At 41.5% G+C, this 21,176-nt stretch overlaps 1 protein-coding gene across 1 annotated transcript in view; it reads right to left on the minus strand.

Moving 5' to 3' along the window:
- LOC112119306 (rab effector MyRIP) overlaps positions 1-17,221 on the minus strand; it is a 343,018-nt gene extending 325,797 nt beyond the window's left edge. The window contains exons 1-2 of the mRNA XM_024217917.2: positions 17,168-17,221; positions 113-260 (exon numbers count right to left, since the gene is read on the minus strand). Of these exons, the coding sequence (XP_024073685.2) occupies positions 113-222 (110 nt within the window). The 5' untranslated portion in view covers positions 223-260; positions 17,168-17,221. The remainder of the gene's footprint in view (positions 1-112; positions 261-17,167) is intronic.
- Positions 17,222-21,176: the final 3,955 nt, after the last annotated feature.

Genomic DNA, 21,176 nt, shown 5'->3' on the forward strand with positions numbered 1-21,176 from the left:
ATTTATTATGGATGCTGAAAGGCCAAGTTTCTCCAGTTTGTTCAGTATATATCTTGTTCGTTACCCAGACAGGACAATCAAAATGAAAATATATATTAATAAAATCTCTTACCTCAGCCTCTCTTCTTCTTTCTTGCGAAGGCTGAAATCTCGTTGGACCACCTGAAGAACATGCTCTGCTTCATCATCTGTCAAACCAGATAGATCCAGTTTCCTCCCCATTATTTGCTCTATCCTGGATATAAACAATAAAAAAGTACCTGAAATCACAAAAAGCAACAAAGTACCAAGTGAGCAACTTGAAAGCATTGTATGGACTTCAATGAATTCATAAAATAAAGGACTATTTCGAATAGGCCCTCAAAAGTTATTTTCAAAAATGGGCAAATATTTCTATCACTTGGTAAGGGGCAACATTGCTACTCTACCTACAAGTAATATGTTACAGTGACCAAAAAGAAATTTAGAAATTCCCAGAGTTCAAAATCAAATCAACTACATGTAGACTTCGGAAACCAATAAAATACAATTTTATTTCCAAGAAAAGCATAGGATTTTTTTAAAATTCCCATTGTGATCCCGATGGAGGAGTGAGATTCATGCTTCTGGAATGTCTTGCCCTATTGGACTAAATACCTCAAGTTACCTGTTTGGTCTTAATCCATCTAGAAATGTTTTTTCAGAAAACTGCCATTCAATAATATTCCTAACAGAAATTTGACGTACCCTGAACAATTCTGCCTCAAAACTATGTGGGGGGGGAAAAACTCAGAGTGGAAGATTCACCACAAACCAATGCACTAAATAATTACTAATTTCATTTTAGCCTTGAAGATTGGAAAACAAAGTTGAAGGGTTGAACATGTAAATCATCAGTATATCTACAGAAACAGAGGAACTGAAACAAAGAGTATCTGATTTACAGGATAATGCCAGATAAGGCATCCAGCAGGAGCTAAAACTACAGTGTAAAGCCCAAAAAAATAATTGGAAGACTTAGAAAAGCATAGGAGCTGAGAAAACATCCAAATAATGGGACAGAGAGAACATAAAACAGGAAAATTCAATAAAATATTTGGGGCCTGGATATGAGAATTTTTGCAAATGGATAGCAACAAAAAATCATTATATTTGAAACAGAAGTACAAAACAGATTCAATTATTAACCCGGAGGTGTAAACAACAGATTTGCTGGCAAACAAAGAGCAGCAAGGCTGTAAGACTACAACTTCTAGGATCATCAACACAAAATTTTGGACATGTCTCACTCCAAAACAAAAATGCAAAGAAGGAAAGAACAGGATCTCATTCATCTAGGATTATGCCATCAATATACCGAACAGGAGAGGAGAATTAAAAAATAATAATGCATAAACAGCTCCACAATATACAGATATAATTTGCTCTGCAGTCTGCTATCCCAAAAATCACCTATGAAAAGAACAAACTCCTCCTCATCACCAACAGATGTTCAGAGTTTTCTACAAGGAATCAAAAACGATCTCAAAACCTGATGAAATATTTTTACAGCTAAGAAAATATATTGAAATGTATTTACCTAAGGGACTAAACTAGTTTAGAGCTCATTATCTAAACACTTTGATTACCCCTACCATGATAGTATCAGTATCCCCCAAGTAGTTATGGAATTTTTTTTCTTTCTGTGAGTGGTTGATGGGACAAAAAGGAAATGTTCAAGCATTCTAAAAGCTCTAAATGTGAAACAGAGAAGCGGCTGTGAAAAAGGCAATTCCTAGAACCTACGCCTACCTGTCTGGGAAATGATGGTCCAACACTTCGGTTTTTTTCATTTTCGTTTGTTTTGTTTTATTAAACTGGTAAGTTCAACTATCAATACTGGCTCCTGTGAAAATTTTACCAGTAAGGGAACCCAAAAACCATGCATGCTATTCATAGTTTTATATGGAAGCCACAGTATCCAATCATTGCAGATCCATTTTGCACTCTTAATAATTTCATATAAAAACTTACAAAGAACTCTTTGGAATTCTTATGGGTAAAATTTTCAGCAGCTTTGTATCTATTACAAGTTTAAAATCTCTTCAAAGAATGTGTATAGCCCAAAGATATATCTAAGCAAATCTCTAAACAAATAAAATTATGGCGTGGAATTAAGTGATCTTTGTGTTAGAGCAAGCGGTGAAAATGTGAAACATGCTACATTTCATCCTGAAATAATTTTCCAAAATAAGATGGCCCATTTGTTGCCAACACTTAAATTGAAAATGCATTTGTGTTGTTTCTACTGTATTTTATCTGCTCCAATTCTTTAGTTCTTTGAAAGGGAACTGCATATTCCTGGAAAGAGAATGTCATTTATCTTTTTCTACTTGTTTGGCTATTGTTGAACTTTAAAATTCACTAACTAAAATATCTTATTTTGACACTCAAAATATAAATAGATGTAATTAATGGTATGCTAGATGAAATCAAAGACATTGTTAATAAATGTCTGAAATTAGATTACAAATTCTTTGGGTGAGGAACTATTTCTTAATGTGTATCTGTACATTACTAGGCACAATGAGGCTGTGATCCTGATTTGGTCCTTTGTGTGTTACCACGAAGCAAAACCCAAACATTTATAAGTTTAAACAAATGACAGGAAAACTTTTGATGAATGCTTTCAAATCTCAATTCTAAAGCAATAACTGAAATCTATAGTTTTTCCTTGTTGTTCAATTACACAAGGTCTTTTAGGATTTCCCTGATAGAGCAATTGCTAGAAGAAATATGTTAGTAAAGCTGTGCTTGAGGCGGCATTGCTTGGTGGTAGGGAATCAGTCCCCAGGGTAGACTGTCAGGATCTAAAAAAGGCTGTTTCCTCTGTCTTGCATTTATTTTTTTGAATTACATCAATTTTAGAAAGAATATTTCAACAGTAAAAAGTTCTCAGCAAAAAGTATTACATGCTTTTTTCCTCCAAATTCTATAAGCAGCAGCTTATTTATCTAAGATAGATTGACTACCTTGTTTGCAGACAAGCTCTCTTCCCCACATCTTGTGTGTGTTTGTCTTCACACATTTATTAATTAAAAACTAATCATATTACCAATACAGTCTTTAAACAAGATTATTTTAGTGGGGTTTTGTTTTGTTTTTTGGTGACGAGGAGGAGAAAGAATAAAAATAAGTTATAATTGCAAAGAAGAGGACTTTTGAATTCGGGATTACTGCAGCATACTTTCTGAGCATAAATTTGAACTAAAAAGATATTGAATGAACATTACTCTGCAGCCATTCCATATTTGGCTAGGATCCCATCAAATATCATAATCATAACCTAAGCACCCTCAGGATTGGTCAGCAATTATTTGGAAGGGAAACCTCCAAGGAACGTCTAGATGCCACAGGGAACAGTGTCTTTTAGGCATTCTTCCCTTGTGAATCAGCAGTGAACCAATGTCCCAGGATATTGATGGGACAATATGCTGCAGAAAATATTGAGCCAGATCTTCAGGTGTTGTAAATCAGTCTAGCTCCATTGACTTTAATAGAGCTTTGTCATTTACACTAGCTGAGGATTTGGAATACCATCTTTTGAATGAGATAAACAAAGATCCTACTCCTTTGTGATCTCATATCACTTTTAGCAAGAATAAAATTGTTATATGTAGTCTTGACTAAATCCTATTACACATACTCCATGCTTAAAAATCTCTGTAGTACGAACTGGAAAGATTTTTTTTCACTTCTTGCCCAAAATTCTTGTATAAGCTTGTTTTGTGATATTCAATAGATGCTGAGTTCCACAGCACAGTTAACTTCATTCCACTGGCAGGTGAAATGATCCTTATATATTCAGTAAAATACATTGGTTATCCTTGTAGAGCAAGTTATTATTATTACTATGTTATCTTACTCTACATTAATCTACAAGTCTGCCACTGTATATAGTAACGGCAGGCATTCAAAACACCAAAAGACAAAAGGTTAGTATTGTATGTTTTGAAGTGTTTGGATAACCTCTTTAAGAAACCAATGAGAGCTCCTGATATATCTTTCTTCCACATCCTTCACTAATTTCCTTACTGAATATGAGAGATCAAAAGCATAAAAGAGCAATGAAATCATTTAACCTTTTCTCTAGATGAGAGACTAAAACAAAACATTTTATGTCAGTTGATGGTAAATATACATGAAAAAGAGCAAGGAGTATTTCACCTAAATATGCCACTCCTCTGCAGACATGAAAAATAACATGCATCTCTGAGAGTCATTTCAAAAGGTTGTAGTTTTTCCCCTTAAATAATGTATAAGATGAATTGAAACACTGCACTGGACAAACCAAAGCACCCTTTATCAGGATTGAAGGATTTTATTTTCATCATCTAACCCTAATTTTATATGAAAAAATTAATACCATATAAAAGAGCCTGCCTAGTAAATCATACTAACACAGAATCCTTCAGGCCAAATTCTGCCAATTGGTATGCAAGTACAACTCCCAGTGAAGTCTGTGGAATTATAAATGTAATCTCAGTGTAAAACTTGACTTGATCAATAAAGTTGTTGGATTCAGTGTGAGGGTGCTGTTGGTGGCCTGTGATATACAGGAGGTCAGACTAAATCAGGGGTTCTCAAACTGGGGGTCGGGACCCTTCAGGGGATCGCGAGGTTATTACATGGGGGGTGGCGAGCTGTCAGCCTCCACCCCAAACCCCGCTTTGCATCTAGCATTTATAATGGTGTTAAATATATAAAAAAGTTTTTTTTAATTTATAAGGAGGGGGGGGGGTCACACTCAGAGGCTTGCTATTTGAAAGGTACAAAATTTTGAGAACCACTGGACTAAATGATATGGTTGTGTCTTCTGCCCTTAAACTTCATGAGACTAATTTGTCCTCCACAACTATGCTGCTGAAATTTCACTGAAGTCAATGGAGTTGCAGTAGTGTAACTGCAATGAGAATTAGATCCATAAATTCAGAACAACAAGGGAACATTTTTATATTTACCTCTCCACTACTAACTTTCTAGGCCCTACATAATCTCACCTCATCTCTCCTGTTTTCATCTAGTATATTTTTATAATGCTGAACTAAGCAAACTGTGTTCAGCTATCACTTAATTGTCTGTACTGTACTTCTCTAGCCTCTGCTACTTAGCAACAAGAGTCATAAGAAAGGTTGACCTACTATGTATTCTATCAGACTTAATCTTCTGATCATATAGGAATGATTGATGTGTTTCCAGTCATGAGCAAGAGACTGGAGAGAGACAAAACAGTAATGGCCATGTATGGATAGACAATTATTTCTTGGACAACAGGCACAGAGAAAAGATGCCACTGATTGATAGTGTGCAACTCACATATTATAACCTGACCAATAATGGACAGCCAACAGTCATTATGTAAATTGTTCCAGGTCAGGGTACAAATGGCAGCGTAGCCTAATGGTTCGAGCATGCAAATGAGCACTATTTTTTTTAATTATATGACTTACTATGTGACTATCATCAGCTTGTTGGCAAATTTACATTATACAATTAAATAACTGTTCTAATCCCACTCTGTCCTAACACGTTCTCAGGTCTCTCTGCTTCATACTAAGTCTATAAAGAGCACCTTACTAAAAGAAAAACAATCCACAAATCATCACAAACACTTCAGCATGTTCACGATGCCCAAGCAGCAGTACAGCTGTGAAGCTGCGGTAAGTCTTCCTTTTTTATCATCTATACTTTTAAAGATCTGGCAATAAAAAGCATTTTGAAAGAAAGTGACTTTCTGGAAAACGTATGCAGTGTAGTTGTAGCTGTAGCTGTGTCAGTCCCAGGATATTAGAGAAACAAGGTGGGTGAGGTAATATCTTGTATTGGACCAACTTCTGTCCAAGCTTCTGAGTCACACAGAGTTCTTCTTCTGAGCTGGTCTCTCACCAACAGAGGTTGGTCCAATACAAGATATTACCTTACCTTGTATTAAGTTACATAATTTATATTGACGTAATTTTGTGCAATTGAACACAGTAGGTGAAAATCTTTATAACAGTATGCTGCTCCTCTGAATTATTTAATTCAAAAGCCACATCATGATCAATGCATGCAAATATATGTTCAACGTAATATAGTCAAGTGTATAATTTAGCTTCATTTTCCAAACATTTTAATAGTGGTCAACATAATATGCAAATACACTACTTCGCAGTGCAAATACTCAACTTCACAGGCCATAGCTTACTAAAACGTTTTCAATGCAATACATTTTGAATTCACTAGTATGTTATGTCTTATTTCCTAAAAACAGTTTGTCAAACAATGTAAAATTTGGTCCAAAAGTTGACCTCCAGCCACAGACCACTTATGAAGCTGGAAAGACTTTTCCGAAGGACTTTTAGAGGGGAGCCAAAAATTTGGTTTTAATGGAAAGTAAGTCGTTACTACAACAGATATTGCCTTGCCATAATGATATAGTATACTCTATTAGTAACCAGATATAAACAGCAAATTTACTAATTAAATCTGCTAATTCATACTTTTAATAGGAAAACTTGTTAATTTGTAAAATTCAGTAATTTGCAACATGTAAATAATCAAAAACACAAACAAACAGCAAAGATAATATCACAAAACTGCGCTTTCTTCATTTACTACAACACCTATTCAATGATTCTAATCTTGCTTACACCAGTATAAATCACAAGTTAGTGGGTTTATGCCAATGCAAAACTAGTGTAGGTATGGTCAAAATCAAGCCCTCGTAGCTGAGTTGTTGCAATATTCCCCATCCTTGAAGGGGGAGGCAGATTTCTCCCCTCCCCCTTTTCCAGAAAACACCCTACAATGGCTTTATTAAATGAAACACAAAATTAATGCTATGTTGTTCATCTAGTAATAATTTCATTCTTCAAACATAAAAAGCACACAAATTATTCAAAATTAAAAGCTTGCAATTCAGTACAAAAAATACAAGAACATCAGAGGCCAGCTCTTACTCCTGCTATGGCCAGAGAGATGCTGTGCTCTGGTAATCCCTCACTTTGGGTCCATTGGCAAATGGAGACAAATTAGGGCATTCCTAAAGCAATTCTAATTTGCACTCAGGAGCTGAAGTCCTCATCCAGCTCCAGGTGAGTATGAAGATAAAAGAGCAAGTCTGGCTTTACACGATCTATAGTCAGGTCCTGCACTAAATATAACTGGTCTGGATCCAAGAATGAGGCCCAGAAATAGTCACCAGTCTATTAACTGGTTATGCCTCTTTTGTACCTGCAATTAGATACTGATAAATGTTAAACCTAGGTGTGACTAAAGGGAAATAAGCTGGTTATCACAAATTTTGACCAAAACTATCTGTACATGCTAAAAGTATGCACAAAATTATACGGAGCTGGCTGGACAGGAGCACAGGTCTTTTAAAAACGGATAAAATTCTGAATTCAAGTTTTCTGTAACATTCCAGCCACTGTTTTGGGCTCTTTTGTTTTATAAATAAAGTTTTTATGTTTCTTGGAGGAAAATGGGCTGCAAATGCTGCCGATGTCATTCTAGAAAAAACAGGAGTGAAAAACTGTTTGGTATCTTCTCTGGAGCAAAGAGGACTTTTTTTCTTTTGGCCCTGAAAAGGCCTCTATAGAATGAAGGTAAAAGACTGCAGCCCTGATCAAAAGCCCATTGAAGTCAATGGGAAAACTCCTGTTTGAATGAAGGTCTGAGTTTGGGATTTCTCCTTGCACAAGAAGGGACTGGGACTTATCTTCTATTATGAAGGCTCTAGACCTCCCTTAAATGGGAACAGATTCAGCAACTGGGACTGTGCCAAACTGTGGAACTCTGTTTTACTCTGGCATCTTCCATAAGGAACATGGTGGTTGCGGGGCAGAAATAGTAGTCTCGGGAGGGCAAGAAGTTTGGGAAGACAATCCAGTCTACTGCTACATTGCAGGGTTTGAATTTGGAACTCCAATAAGCAGGGTGGGCTATAATTCCCCTTCTTGCTGGTACTAAGGAACCATACAGGAAGACTACTTGGATGACCATTGTGGGCACACTTTCAATGATGACTGAACACAACAGTAAAAGAGAGTGCCATTTGCAAGATCAAACTGCTCGGTGTTCTGGCTCTCCCATTTCAATAGACAAAGTTTCATTGAATGTCACATTTCATTTTGAAGAACCCCAAATTAATTTTACAAGGTAATGCTTTATATTGAAGCCTGCCAGGAGACAGCAATGGCTGCAACTAGGGTGACCAGATGTCCCGATTTTATAGGGACTGTCCCGCTTTTTGGGTCTTTTTCTTATATAGACTCCTATTATCTCCCACCCCTGTCCCGATTTTTCACACTTGCTGTCTGATCACCCTAGCTACAACAATAAGAACGCCAAACACCAATAATAGCATAATTTAAATGAGTAGCAATAGGTAAAGTTTATGAATAAACAGAAGGTAAAGAGAGGTCTCATTTCTTTTAACCAAATTGCAGTCTACTCCTGTGAGTAAAGATTTGCAAGACCAAGCCCTTTGTTAGCATGATATTCTCACAAACATGCGCGCACACATCTTTGCTACAGAAATGATACTGGCCCAGAAATCTAATGTATTCCCTTTTCCGGTATAATCTCTGTGAAATCTAAAAACCTATCACTGAAATATTGCTGATATTGGCTTGACCTGTCAAACGCTAATGTGGTCTTCTCAAAAAGAATATATTCATCTCTGCTACAGCTTTTAGGTAGGATATTAAACCAGCTTACACAACACATTTTCAGAGTATCAAGTATTTAAGATGCTGCTCATTGATTTGAACTTGGGATAAGAATTGCATCAAAGTATTGTAACAAACTTCTTCAAAGAATACAATCCTTAATTTATTCACCTGAAAGTGAAATTGACTCAATAAACATGAGATCACAATCACTGATCTTTATCATATCTCTGCCACATATAATGGACCACATTAAGCCACCTGTTATATCTGTATAATCCCTCTGAGAAAATTTGGATGTGTGCATGTGTGTCCCTCCCCACAGAGGGATATGTGAAGTTAAAGTACACCGCAAATCCGGCTGCATTTGTCTTTTCTACACTGCTCACATTCTATTTTGCTCTTCTGGATCTCAATTTCTCAAATGGTTTGAACAAAGTGGTAGTACACTTCTCCCTCATTCAAATTGCCCAATCTGTCTTCCTCTTCCTAGTATTCAATGAACTCCTTTTGAAACCAAATTCGTGAGTATAAGAAACTTCGATGAATTAGTATGCAGCCTGAACATAATCACCTTCAGGTTGCTAGCAGTGCAAACGTAAGCCAACAGCCTTTACTTGTGCTTGAGCTACGCTTATCAAAAATCTACAGAAATATACCAGGTAAACAAGGGTAGGTTCTATGGGTTCAAATGGAAGGTGGAGAAAGTATCTTAAGGGAGGGTTGGGGGACTTATTTAGACTATTCAAGCAAATTAAATCTACACTTTCTCCTTTTCAAGGAAGAAATTCTGCCCCCTGGTTTCAATGGGAATGTGTGCATTTGTCCAAGGTATGAATTTGACCCTTCACATTTCTGAAACAGCAAAGGAATTGGGTGTGCTCGTTAAAGCAGCTTTAATTGTGCAGCCAGCATTTATTCATCAGATCACAATAGACCTTGCAGATCTTGGCAGCAATACACGAGTCATATTTTCACATGGATGAATTGCTTATGAACAATTATGTATTAGGCACACACAGCTTTTCTTCAACATCAGCCACGCACTTTAAAAAAAAAAAAAAAACCCTCTTTCAAACATCCTATTTCTTGTACCCATTGTTCCACTTACAAGATCTCAGGGTGATGACAATGGAGCCCTGTACAGTAGGCACTCAGCTCCCCCACCCCACCGCCAAAAAGTCACAGAGTTTAATGCCAGAAACGATCACTAGATCATGTAGTCTGACCTCCTGTATATCACAGGCCACCCACTTCACCCAACACCCATATACCAAATCCAACAACCAAAATTAGACCAGAGTATTACAGCCCACAGAAGACTAGACTATTATGTGCCCCAGGCAGAGAATAGGCGGGACTAAGGTACATCAGTGCCAGAGGCCCCCAAATGTTTGAGAGAGATATACCCTGATAATCCTGGCAAGTGACCTGCTCCCACCCACTACAAATGATGAAAAAACCCTAAGGTCACTGTCAGTCTGAGCTGTGGGAAAATTCCTTCCCAACCCCACATATGGGTGATGAGTTAGACCCTGAGCACAAGAGGAAGAACCAGTCATCCAAGCACCTGAGAGAGAGAATGCTCAATGCCACCTCAGCGCCCTGGCTCTCCCTGACCGATGTCCAACCTCCAGCTGTGGCTGTCCCTGATGCTTCAGTGGAAGGAGATAAAAAACAAAAACAACAACAAAAAACAGAAAACTTCCAGAATACTCTGGGGGTGGGAGAATCCCTTCCAGACCCCTGCAGGTGGCCAGCTGAAATCCTGAAGCATGAACTTTTAGGGACATGAGGCACAAACCAGAAATAAGCTTCAGAACTGTTAAGCCCTGTCCCCCACCATCAAAAGCAACCCCGTACAATCCCACTCAAATTTATCCTGCTTTCCCTTAACACTAAGCAAATTGTTTGTCCTCACAACTCCTATTGGGAGGCTATTCCAGAACCTCACCCCTTTGATAGTTAAAAACTTTCTTCTAATTTCCAGCCTGAATTTGTTCATGACTAGTTTATATCCATTTGTTCTTTTGTCAACACTGTCCTTTACCTTAAATAGCTCTTGGCTCTCCCTAGTATTTACCCCCCAATGTATTTATAAAGCAATCAGTCTTCTTTTTGCGAGACTAAACAAGCTAGTTTTCTCATAAGACAGGCCCTCCATTCCCCTGAGCATCCTAACAGCTCTTGTCTGCACCTGTTCCAATTTAAATTCCTCTTTCTTGAACATGGGTGACCAGAATTGTCCACAGTCTTAGCAGTCCCTTATACAATGTCATTAATACTTCTCTATCTACTGGAAATGCCTCACCTGACACATTCTAAGATTGCATTTGTCTTTTTCACAGGTGCATCACATTGGTGGTTGATAGTCACCCTGTGATCGACTCACACCCCCAGGTCTCTCGTCTGTCGCTTCCAACTGATAAGCCCCCCCCCCCCGCAGAAGAAATTCTTATTATTATACCCTATGTGTATACCTTGCACTTTATACTATTGCATTTCATCCCATTTCTGTCACTCCAGTCTTCGAGGTCATCCAGATGTTCCTGTCTAATACTTCAATCTTCCTCTGTATTCAAGATGACTCCCAACTTTGTATCATCAGAAAATTTCATTAGCACACTCCTGCTTTTTGTGCCAGGGTAATTAATACAAATATTGACTAAGATTGATCTCAGAACCAATCCTTGAGGAACTCACCTAGTAACCTCCCTCCAATGTGATAATTCACCTTTCAGCAGAACTTGTTGCTTTTTCCCTTTTAGCCAATTCCTTATCCTGCTTACAGTGGTCCTCATCTTTCCTAGTTTAACTAATAATTTCCCTTGTGGTACCATGTCAAATGCTTTACTGAAGTTCAAATATATTAGATCTACGGCACTTCCCTTACATTAAAAAAATCAGTTGTTTTCTCAAAGAAATAAATCAGATTAGTCTGGCATGATCTACCTTTGGTAAGCCCATGTTGTGTTACTTCCCCTTTACCGCTATGAATTTAATTATTTTTTTCTTTCACAATTTGTTCTAAAGCCTTGCATACTACTGAAGTCAAAATAACAGGGGAAAAAGTGATCCAGGCAATTACAGACCTTTCTTAAATACAGGTACATTAGCTATTTTCCAGTCCTAAGTACTACCCCTAAATAGACAAAATTTATTTTAAATCCTTACAACCTGATGTGACGGGTTACTTACCCACCCCTCCCCCCTATTCCGGGGTGCCACCTGATGTACTGGGGTACCACTGAACCCGTCTGTTCCACCAGTCTGGGCTCTCTTACACTGCCCTGCTGAGCCAAATGAGATCAGTTCTGCATGGGAACTGCCCAGTACTCAAGTGCATACCTCCTCTGGCGTGTAAACCCAAAATGATATTGTCTTGCGCTGCACAGGGAACTGTACAGCATAAGCTAATTGAAATTCACCTCCTCCCTCAAAGTGGACGAAAATATGCACAGCTTTTCGTCCCCCAGTTAGGAATTCCACAAACTGGTTTTAGAGAAAACAAAACACATTTATTAACTACACAAGATTTTAAGTGATTATAAGGGATAGCAAACAGATCAAAGCAGGTTACTGAGCAAATAAAACAAACATGCAAACTAAGCTTAATATACTAAAGAAACTAGTTACAAGTGGTAATTTCTCACCCTAAATGTTGCTTTAGGCAGATTGCAGAGGTTCTTGAAGACAAGCTGCTCTTGCTTGCAACTTAAAACTCTAGGTATTGCTTTCACAGGCCAGACGCCTTTTCCAGACTGGGTTTAGTCCTTCCCCCCCCACCTCCCTTTTATCTTTGTTTCTTAGATGTTTCCAGCAGTCATCCTGGGCGGGGATTCAGTGAAAAATTAACCCTGATTAACTCACTTCCCTGCCTTAAATAGAATTACATATGGCAGGAATCCTTTGTTTCCCAGTTTGATCCCCACCCTCTATTGATGGAAAAATACTAGTAGTCCAAGATGGAGTCCAGTACCAGGTAACATGATCACATGACCTTGCAGTGTCAAAGCAGCCATGAGTCAACGGCCCTATGAAGCATCCCAGGAAGGTGGGTGGGTGGGTGTTCCCCAGATGCAAACACTTTTGTAACTGATACATAGTCATATTCTTAAATTTAGATACAAAAATGATACATGCATACAAATAGGATAATCACATTCAACAAATCATAACCAGGGCCAGCTTTAGGCCGATTCACCCGATTCCGCTGAATCGGGCCCCGCACCTAAGAGGGCCTCGCAGCTGTCCACCCCGCCCCCAGCTCACTTCCCCCTCCTCCCCTCCCCTGAACGCTCCGCCCCTGCTCCTCCCCTGCTTCCCGCAAATATCTGATTCGCGGGAAGTCTGAAAACAAGCAGGGGCAGGCGGCAGCAGGTAAACTGGGGCGGAGGGGGGTGCGAGGAGGGATCCGGGGAGGCGCGGCCCAGTCCGGCTCCGGCCGAGCACCCCCGGCTCCGGCTCGGGCCCTGGGGTGCCGGCCCTGGTTCCGGCCGAGCGCGCCGGCCGGGCACCCCCGGCCTCGGCCCGCCCCCGGCCGAGCACCCCCGGCCCAAGCGGCTCTGGCCCCGGTTCCAACCGAGCGCGCCGGCTCGGCCCCGGCCGAGCACCTCCGGCCCCGGCCCGGGTCGGCTCGGGCCACAGGGCGCCGGCACCGGTTCTGGCCCAGTGCACCGGCCTGGCCGAGCAGCCCCGGCCGAGCGGCCCCGGCCCCGCGGCCCCAGCCCGAGCGGCCCTGGCCCCGGCTCAGCTCGGGCCCTGGGGTGCCGGCCCCGGCCGAGTGCACCGGCCGAGCACCCCTGGACCCAGACCCAGCGGCTCCAGCCCGGACCCAAGCCCCTTGACCCTGGCTGGAGCGCAGCCCGATTCCTCGGGGTGGGGCTTGCTGCAAGCCCCGCCCCCAGGAATCGGGCCCCACTCTTGCTAAAGCCAGCCCTGATCATAACCTTTCCAATGATATCTCACATGCCTTATCTTGCACAAAACACATCTTAGTTATGCCATATTCATATCATAACAATATCTCTATAAAGAATATGGGGCGTAATGTCACACTGGACTCCCAATTTCAGGTGCCAGCTCTTTCAGTATTCTGGGATGGAAATTATCTGGACTCCCTGATTTGAGCACATTAAACTCTAAGTTTTCCTTCTACTTCAGGTGTGGTAAAGTCTTCTCTAAGAATAATTTTTCAAAGCAAGCACTTGGTAAAATTCATAAGAAAAGCCATACTGGGTTAGACCAAAAGTCCATCTAGCCCAGTATCCTGTCTTCCAACAGTGGCCAATGCCAGGTGCCCCAGAGGGAATGAACAGAACAGGTAATCATCAAGTGATCCATCCCGTCAACCTGTCCCAGCTTCTGGCAAACAGAGTGACGCCATTCTTGCCCAGCCTGGCTAATAGCCATTGATGGACCTATCCTCCATGAATTTATCTAGTTCTTTTTTGAACGCTGTTATAGTCTTGGCCTTCACAACATCCTCTGGCAAGGAGTTCCATGGATTGACTATGCATGGCGTGAAGAAATACTTCCTTTTGTTTGTTTTAAACCTGCTGCCTATTAATTTCATTTGGCGACCCCTAGTTCTTGTGTTATGAGGAGTAAATAACACTTCCATTTCTACTTTCTCCACACCAGTCATGATTTTATAGATCTCTATCATATCCCTCCATAGTCATCTCTTTTCCAAGCTCAAAAGTCCCAGTCTTATTAATCTTACCTCATACGGAAACCGTTCCATACCGCTAATCATTTCTGTTGCCCTTTTCCGAACCTTTTCCAATTCCAGTATATCTTTTTTGAGATGGGGCAACCACATCTGCATGCAATATTCAAGATGTGGGCGTACCATGGATTTATATAGAGGCAATGTGATATTTTCTGTCTTATTATCTATCCCTTTCTTAATGATTCCCAACATTCTGTTCGCTTTTTTGACTGCCACTGCACATTGAGTGGATGGTTTCAGAGAACTATCCACGACTCCAAGATCTCTTTCTTGAGTGGTAATAGCTAATTTAGACCCCATCATTTTATATGTATAGTTGGGATTGTTTTCCAAAGTGCATTACTTTGCATTTATCAACATTGAATTTCATCTGCCATTTTGTTGCCCAGTCACCCAGTTTTTGAGAGATCCTTTTGTAGCCCTATGCAGTCTACCTGGGACTTAACTATTATTCACTTCCTGGGACTTCGCTATTATTTCTAACAGTAGTTTCATTTGTTTGGTAGAGCTGGCGTGGGAAGCCTGGGCAGCAAGGAAACTGAAACCATTATTAGTTATCCTCATTTTGGCATGTTCTAGACTGTAGTCCTGTTCTACCTCCATGCAGTGCAAGTTATGATGGAAATAGCTCATCAGGAACATTAGCTGGTATAAAAAGACAGTTCTAAAAAATGACTTCCTAGGAATGCTAAGCAGGTCTTGTGCACCTGTCCCAGGAAACAGCTATGTACATATTGCACATTAATGCTCTCAGGGCCTAGTTCTGTGCGCCTTTTAAAAAAAGTTTACATGTGCATACTTGAAGTCTGCATTCGAATTAGCCATCAGATTCCACAAGAAGATTGGCAAATGGCTGCATATTTTGGATGGTGTAAGGGCATGAGACATCAATACACATTCCCGGATACAATTAGGTACAATAAAAAAATCCATAAACATGGTATTGGTACCCTTCAAGGGATTGGTAATGGGGGACACAATCTTTCACTTACAGGTTATGTGTCATTACTACGTGATGGGTGACTGTTCAGTGTGCTATAGGAAATGAGTGGGTTGTCTCTTCGGTCCACTAGGAACTGGACTGATATCTACATCACCAAAAAGAAAAAAACAACAACTGTCATTAATTGGCAAGCCTGCTGACAGTCTCAACAGAACCACAAAGATTTGTGTGAATATGGAAACTTAATTATCCTATCACTTGTAGGCAATTCTTCCAAAATAGGGTTGAGACATATTGTCAGGAAAGTAAAGGAGACCTTTATTACCAGTCCCCATATTACAGATGTTCTAGTAGTAAAAGATTCTAGCCTCCAGAACTGTCAAGATGACACCTATCCACACTTTCAAAAAAAGGAGGAGGTGATTAAAAGAAAAACAAACCCACATATCTGTCCATGTACGTCTCTACGCACTGTTTACATCCATGAGAATATTTTTAGTGAGGCACCCACACTAAAATATTTTGCTTCATATTATGTTCTAATTTGGTTACATTAATCTAAAATAAAAACACAAAACAACTCAATACTACTTAATTAGATTCTCCAAGACAAGTTAACCTAAGCCATATGGTATTTTCCCCAGTAGTCACAATATACTGACCTTGATACTAGGAAAATGTGTGCTCTTCGGCTTTAAAAAAAATGGTGCTATGTGCTGTATTGGCAAAAAGGACGCAGTGGGAGAGTGCTACACATCTTACAGTACAATCCTGAATGGCCTCAGAGAAGTTAGTCAAAAGTAAAATATTCTATTTATTGTTAATAACTGCAATGACAGTGTTTGAACAATGATCTCACTAAAAAGGCTGCCACGCTAGTCGGACATCTGGCCTGTAATCAAACTAAATAAATCTTAACATTTTAATGTAGATAAATTAAATCACTGAAAAGAGGTGATCTGTTCAACCAGATAATGTTGTTTTTATAAGATGGGAAAGACAGCAGGATCTAACTGCTTTGCTGTTGTAAATTTCATTTGGGAAATATGTCCCTCCTTTCACACAATGTCTTGGGGAGTATTTCCTCTCTATTTCTATATCATAGGTCATTATAATACACATATAAACATCATGTAGTTCATATAAAGAAGAAAGACCCAAGAACCAGAGAAAAATAATAGCTACAAATAATGCATAGCTGTGTAAATGAATGAGGATGGCTTGAGTCTGGTTTTGACCTTTAGGATAAGTACAAAATAAGTTCAGATCCTTAGAAGAATCCCAGCCTCCCTCCCCTTCTTATGCTTTGCCATCATCCCTTCTTTCTCAGTTTCTCCTTCTCTGTCCTAGAGGGTGACATCTCAGCCTACATCTTCCTCTGTCGTCAACCGAATTCGGTGTCATTAGTTATAGGACTCACTTGCAATGGCTATTTTAAAAGGAAAGTTAAAAAGAGCAAATTCCACACTGAACAGGATTGCGACAGGCAAAGTAAGCGGAAGAGCCAGATGCAATTGGGAGAATACAGGCAGAGGATTATGTCACAGATATCCTCCCCTCCCCTCCCCCCCAATCATCCCAACCCTTCTCCTCGGTCGGGTGTCACATTAGTTAGTGAAACTACTGTACAAGAATCCAGCCCCAAATTCGGAACAGGAGGAGCTGCTTCCATGCAAGCCACATTCAGCAGTTTCCAACTGAGCAATTGCATCCAAATACCAATCCCGACACAAGACACATCTCCTCTCCCCCTGCATTACGTACACAGGCAAGCAGGAGGGCTTGCAGGGAGAGAGATGGACAATTGTCAGTACTCACACTCAGAATAACGCAAGATGGAAGCAGGGCAGTAACTTCACTGATCAATTCTCACAGGCGCCAGCAAAAATGCACCGATTCCCGCTGCAGCTGATCCTGCTGGGTCAACAAGTCCTTCAGTGCCTTCCCCCTCTGGATGCACTGTAGAGCAGTGAGGGGTGGAGGCGGCTGTTCCGCTGTTTTTGGTTTAAGAAGCAATCAGACCCAGAACTGTCATGCAATAAAACCCTCCCTTCGCTATTGCTGCTGGGCTTCTCTCCAACGCTGCCCCGGCTACTCCCGTCCCCCGCACGCCGCAGGGAACTCCTGGCTGAGGCCGGTCGGCGTGCCCCCAGCTCCAGCCAGCATCCCAGAAGGGAAGAGCACAGGGCAGCAGGGCGCTGCTTGCTCCCGCCTGGGGAGCGGCCGGGGAAAGGGGCAGCGCTGGGCTCCCCCCTGGCTCCAGCCCCGCGTCCCTCGGGAAGAGCCTACAGGCTGCGATTGCAGTGCAAGGCGCTGCGGCTGCAGCCGGCTCCTGCCATCCCCCTCCGCGCGCCTTGCCCTACCCGGCCTCTCCTCGCCGCCGAGCCCGACACCTGGCCGAGCCCAGCCAGCCAATCAGTGCAGAGCGCCGGCCCCTGCTCGGGAAGGGAGGGGGGAAGCAAATGAGGAACTAAGCCAGGGCGCGCGCGCGCGGACCTGGCCGCCTCTCCCAAGGGAGGGGGGAGATGAGGAGTACAGCGCGCGCTTGAACCACGCGAGCCTGGGACTGGCGCGCGCGTGATCTAAGCCGTGGCACATGCACTGCAGCGCGCAAGGGGGGCGGGGGTGAGGATGCAATTGCAGTCATCACACGGAAGGAGGTGCGTGCGTGGTGCACAGGGCGCCCCAGGGGACGGGGCTCACACGTGCTGTCATTTCACACAGCCTTGCCCGCACACGCACACACGCCAGGGGGAGGGGGAACTCGAGTTGCCACACTATTGTAAAGTTGCAGTCAAGATTGTGAACGTCGCTCTCCCGCTGCCACCTCCCCATCTCACCCCACTTCTGCAGAACATAATAGAGGGGGTAGGATGTCAACATTAGAATGCATAGAAGGTGATAGATTAGATCAAAACTAAGCTTATGAATTCTAGTCAGGGGGCAGTCCAACCTGATCAGAACAGAGCTGGGAGAGGTGAAAATTGTCATGTGTTAGAGACCAAACCCCGGAAACACAAGCACTAGGAAAAGGATAGGACCACCAAATCTACCACGGTACTTAGGCACCTCAATTCCAGTTTTAAGCAACAGAGCTCCTGCTTAACTACCGCCTAACCATGGAGGCAACTACATTTACTCAGCACCTAAGTTTCTGCAGTAAATGTTCCCTAAGCATGTACATTTCTGCCTCTAAGCATGCATACAGCTGCCTCCCTCTAGGTACCTGGACACTTGCCTCATAGTTAAGCAAACTGAGGGAAGACAGGCCCAGTAGTGCTGGAACAATTTGTACAGTGAGGATACTGAGAACCCTGTATATGATGGAAACCACTTCAAGCCAGGGGTGCGGCAGCATCCCCAACACTAACATCTATGTTCAGGCCCGTTGGGTCTGATCGAGTAGGTGTGTTCAGAGGCTTCCTATTGGATAGGGTCCCATTCAAAACCAGCCAAAGGAGAAGGTAGTGCTACTGCTGCCGCCCACCTAATAACTTCGGCCCAGTGATTACAGCACTTACCTGGGTTTTGGGACCTTCACCTTGAATTCCCCCATCAGAAAGAAAAAGGATTTGAACAGGGGGGTCACCCATCTTTCAGTCAAGTGCTCTAACCACTGGACTATGTAATATTCTGATGTGGGATTTCTCTCTCTCTCTCTCTATGTTGAAGCAGTTCCACTGTGGATAAACACTTAAATGGTCATTGAGTCAGAAAGAGAGAGAAAGAGCAAGAGAGAATAAGATTGTAGCCTGGTGGTTAGGGTACCCACATGGGAGGTGGGAGACCCAGTCCCCCTTTCTCCAATCACTCTCACTATTTTTTCAGAGTACATCAGCTTCAACTGCAGACACCGAGGGAGCCCTACAGCAGAATTCAGAGTAGCAGCCGTGTTAGTCTGTATCCACAAAAGTAACAGGAGTACTTGTGGCACCTTAGAGACTAACAAATTTATTAGAGCATAAGCTTTCGTGGGCTACAACCCACTTCTTCGGATACATTTCTTTGAGCATAAGCTTTCGTGGGCTACAGCCCACTGCGCTCAGTGATTAGTACATGCTCCTGAGGAATGTGGGAGACCCCTGTTCAAATCCCTTCTACCCATCAAAGAGAGGATACTTCAGTCCTAGTATGCCACACCCCAGCGAAGTGCTCTACTCCCTGGGCTAAAAGTTATAAAGGAGGCAGTGGGGTCTGTGTGGAGTGAGGCAGGCACCTAACCCATTCTCACAAAAAACAACTTAGGCTTCTAAGCTGTTTGACTCCAGGAGAAGGTTCCTTTTTGTGGATCACAAGCAGACACAGATGCCTCCTTCAGGCACACACCCCTCTCCTCAGCATTTCCCATTGGCTAGATTAGGCAGCTCCCTGAGTAGCATGTTGGCTTGTGTAGCTCCCATTCTTAGCCACTTATCCCTCCCCATTCATTGTATAGGGAGCCTATCATGTTTTGTGGATTGTAGAGTTGTTTCTGTGATTTCCTAGATGCCTAAGAGTTAGGTGTTGCAACATTTCGCATCACAAAGCTTAAGTCCCTTTGTGGATTCAGGACAGAGCCTCTGGGTGCCTCTACAATAGAAAAAAAAATAGTGCCTGTGTTACAGCAATGGCCAGAAACAGTGCAGCACAGGTGTTTACCACCATCATCTCATGAAAACCTGCACAGAGCAGATTTTCATTACATGATGGTAAAACCCCTTATATCCTTGCTTCTACCGATGCAGCTGCACCATTGGTGACATTTACTGCAGCCCAGTTAGTAAGTTTTCTAGTATGGACAAGGCTTAGGTGGAAAAAAGGAACAATTTATGCATTTTTTAAAGCGGGATGAGGATGCAATGTGGAAATCTCAAGTAAAATTGTTTGTCACCACATATCTTGAAAACTATCAAGTGAAAACTCAACAGTACATAGCAGAAGAGACAATATGTTCCCAGGCTTGGGAATTATTGTTTACATCCCAGGAACAGAGAGTTTAAAGAGAAGTATTTCACTAATTACCCTGGGTTTTAGTTCAAAAAATAAATCCTGCAAGAATGTAAATCAAACTGTCTCTTTTGTTGGTCCTATTATGCCTTTCAAGAGTGACATGGAAATAGGGGCGGGGAGGGGAGAGAAAGCAGAAAGTATCTGCTCTCTTTGCCCTGTTGTGAGGCTTTTCCTTTTCTGGTCGGAGCAACTATACATTTTACATGTTTTCCTTCAAAGTCTCACTTTTCAATATTTCTGTGGCATTTTGACTGGTCAGATAACACCATGTTCCCATTCTTTGCAGTAGAGTGTCTTACAATAGATCCTGCCTTCAGGATGACATGATCAGACAAAAATATGCTCTCTGGAGCTGTAGCATTCATATATATTTAGCTTAACAAGATCTGAATTATGAGAAATGAAATTTTCATTTTCTCTCCAGGTAATTGCCTCTGTATCAAGATCAGATCTTGTATTTGTTATAATGGTACCTCTTTTCTTTCTGGTGCAGTGATCTACAAATTCAGCTTGAATATGTCTGTTACCACCATTAGTTACATAAATAGTACTGAAGAATTCTTTGGAAGTATGTGAGAGGTAGGAGAGAAAAGTTTTCAAAATGTTCCTGGCCTGTTTGAGTGTATTTTTGTTATTTACCTTGACAATGTAGGTTATGGAGTTATGTGCTGTTTATAAAATGGATATGTAATAAATCATACTATCTAATAGGCTACTATGGCAGTAATTACAAGTGTCAAAATTAATTTGGACAGCTGTTGATACTACTATGCCTATAAATATTTAAAGGTTTTAAGATATGTAACACGCCTTCCTAAAAATGCAAACAATCTTCATA

This window comes from Terrapene carolina, unplaced genomic scaffold, assembly GCF_002925995.2.
Source record: "Terrapene carolina triunguis isolate 2854851 unplaced genomic scaffold, T_m_triunguis-2.0 Scaffold34021, whole genome shotgun sequence".
Taxonomy (NCBI): Eukaryota; Metazoa; Chordata; order Testudines; family Emydidae; genus Terrapene; species Terrapene triunguis.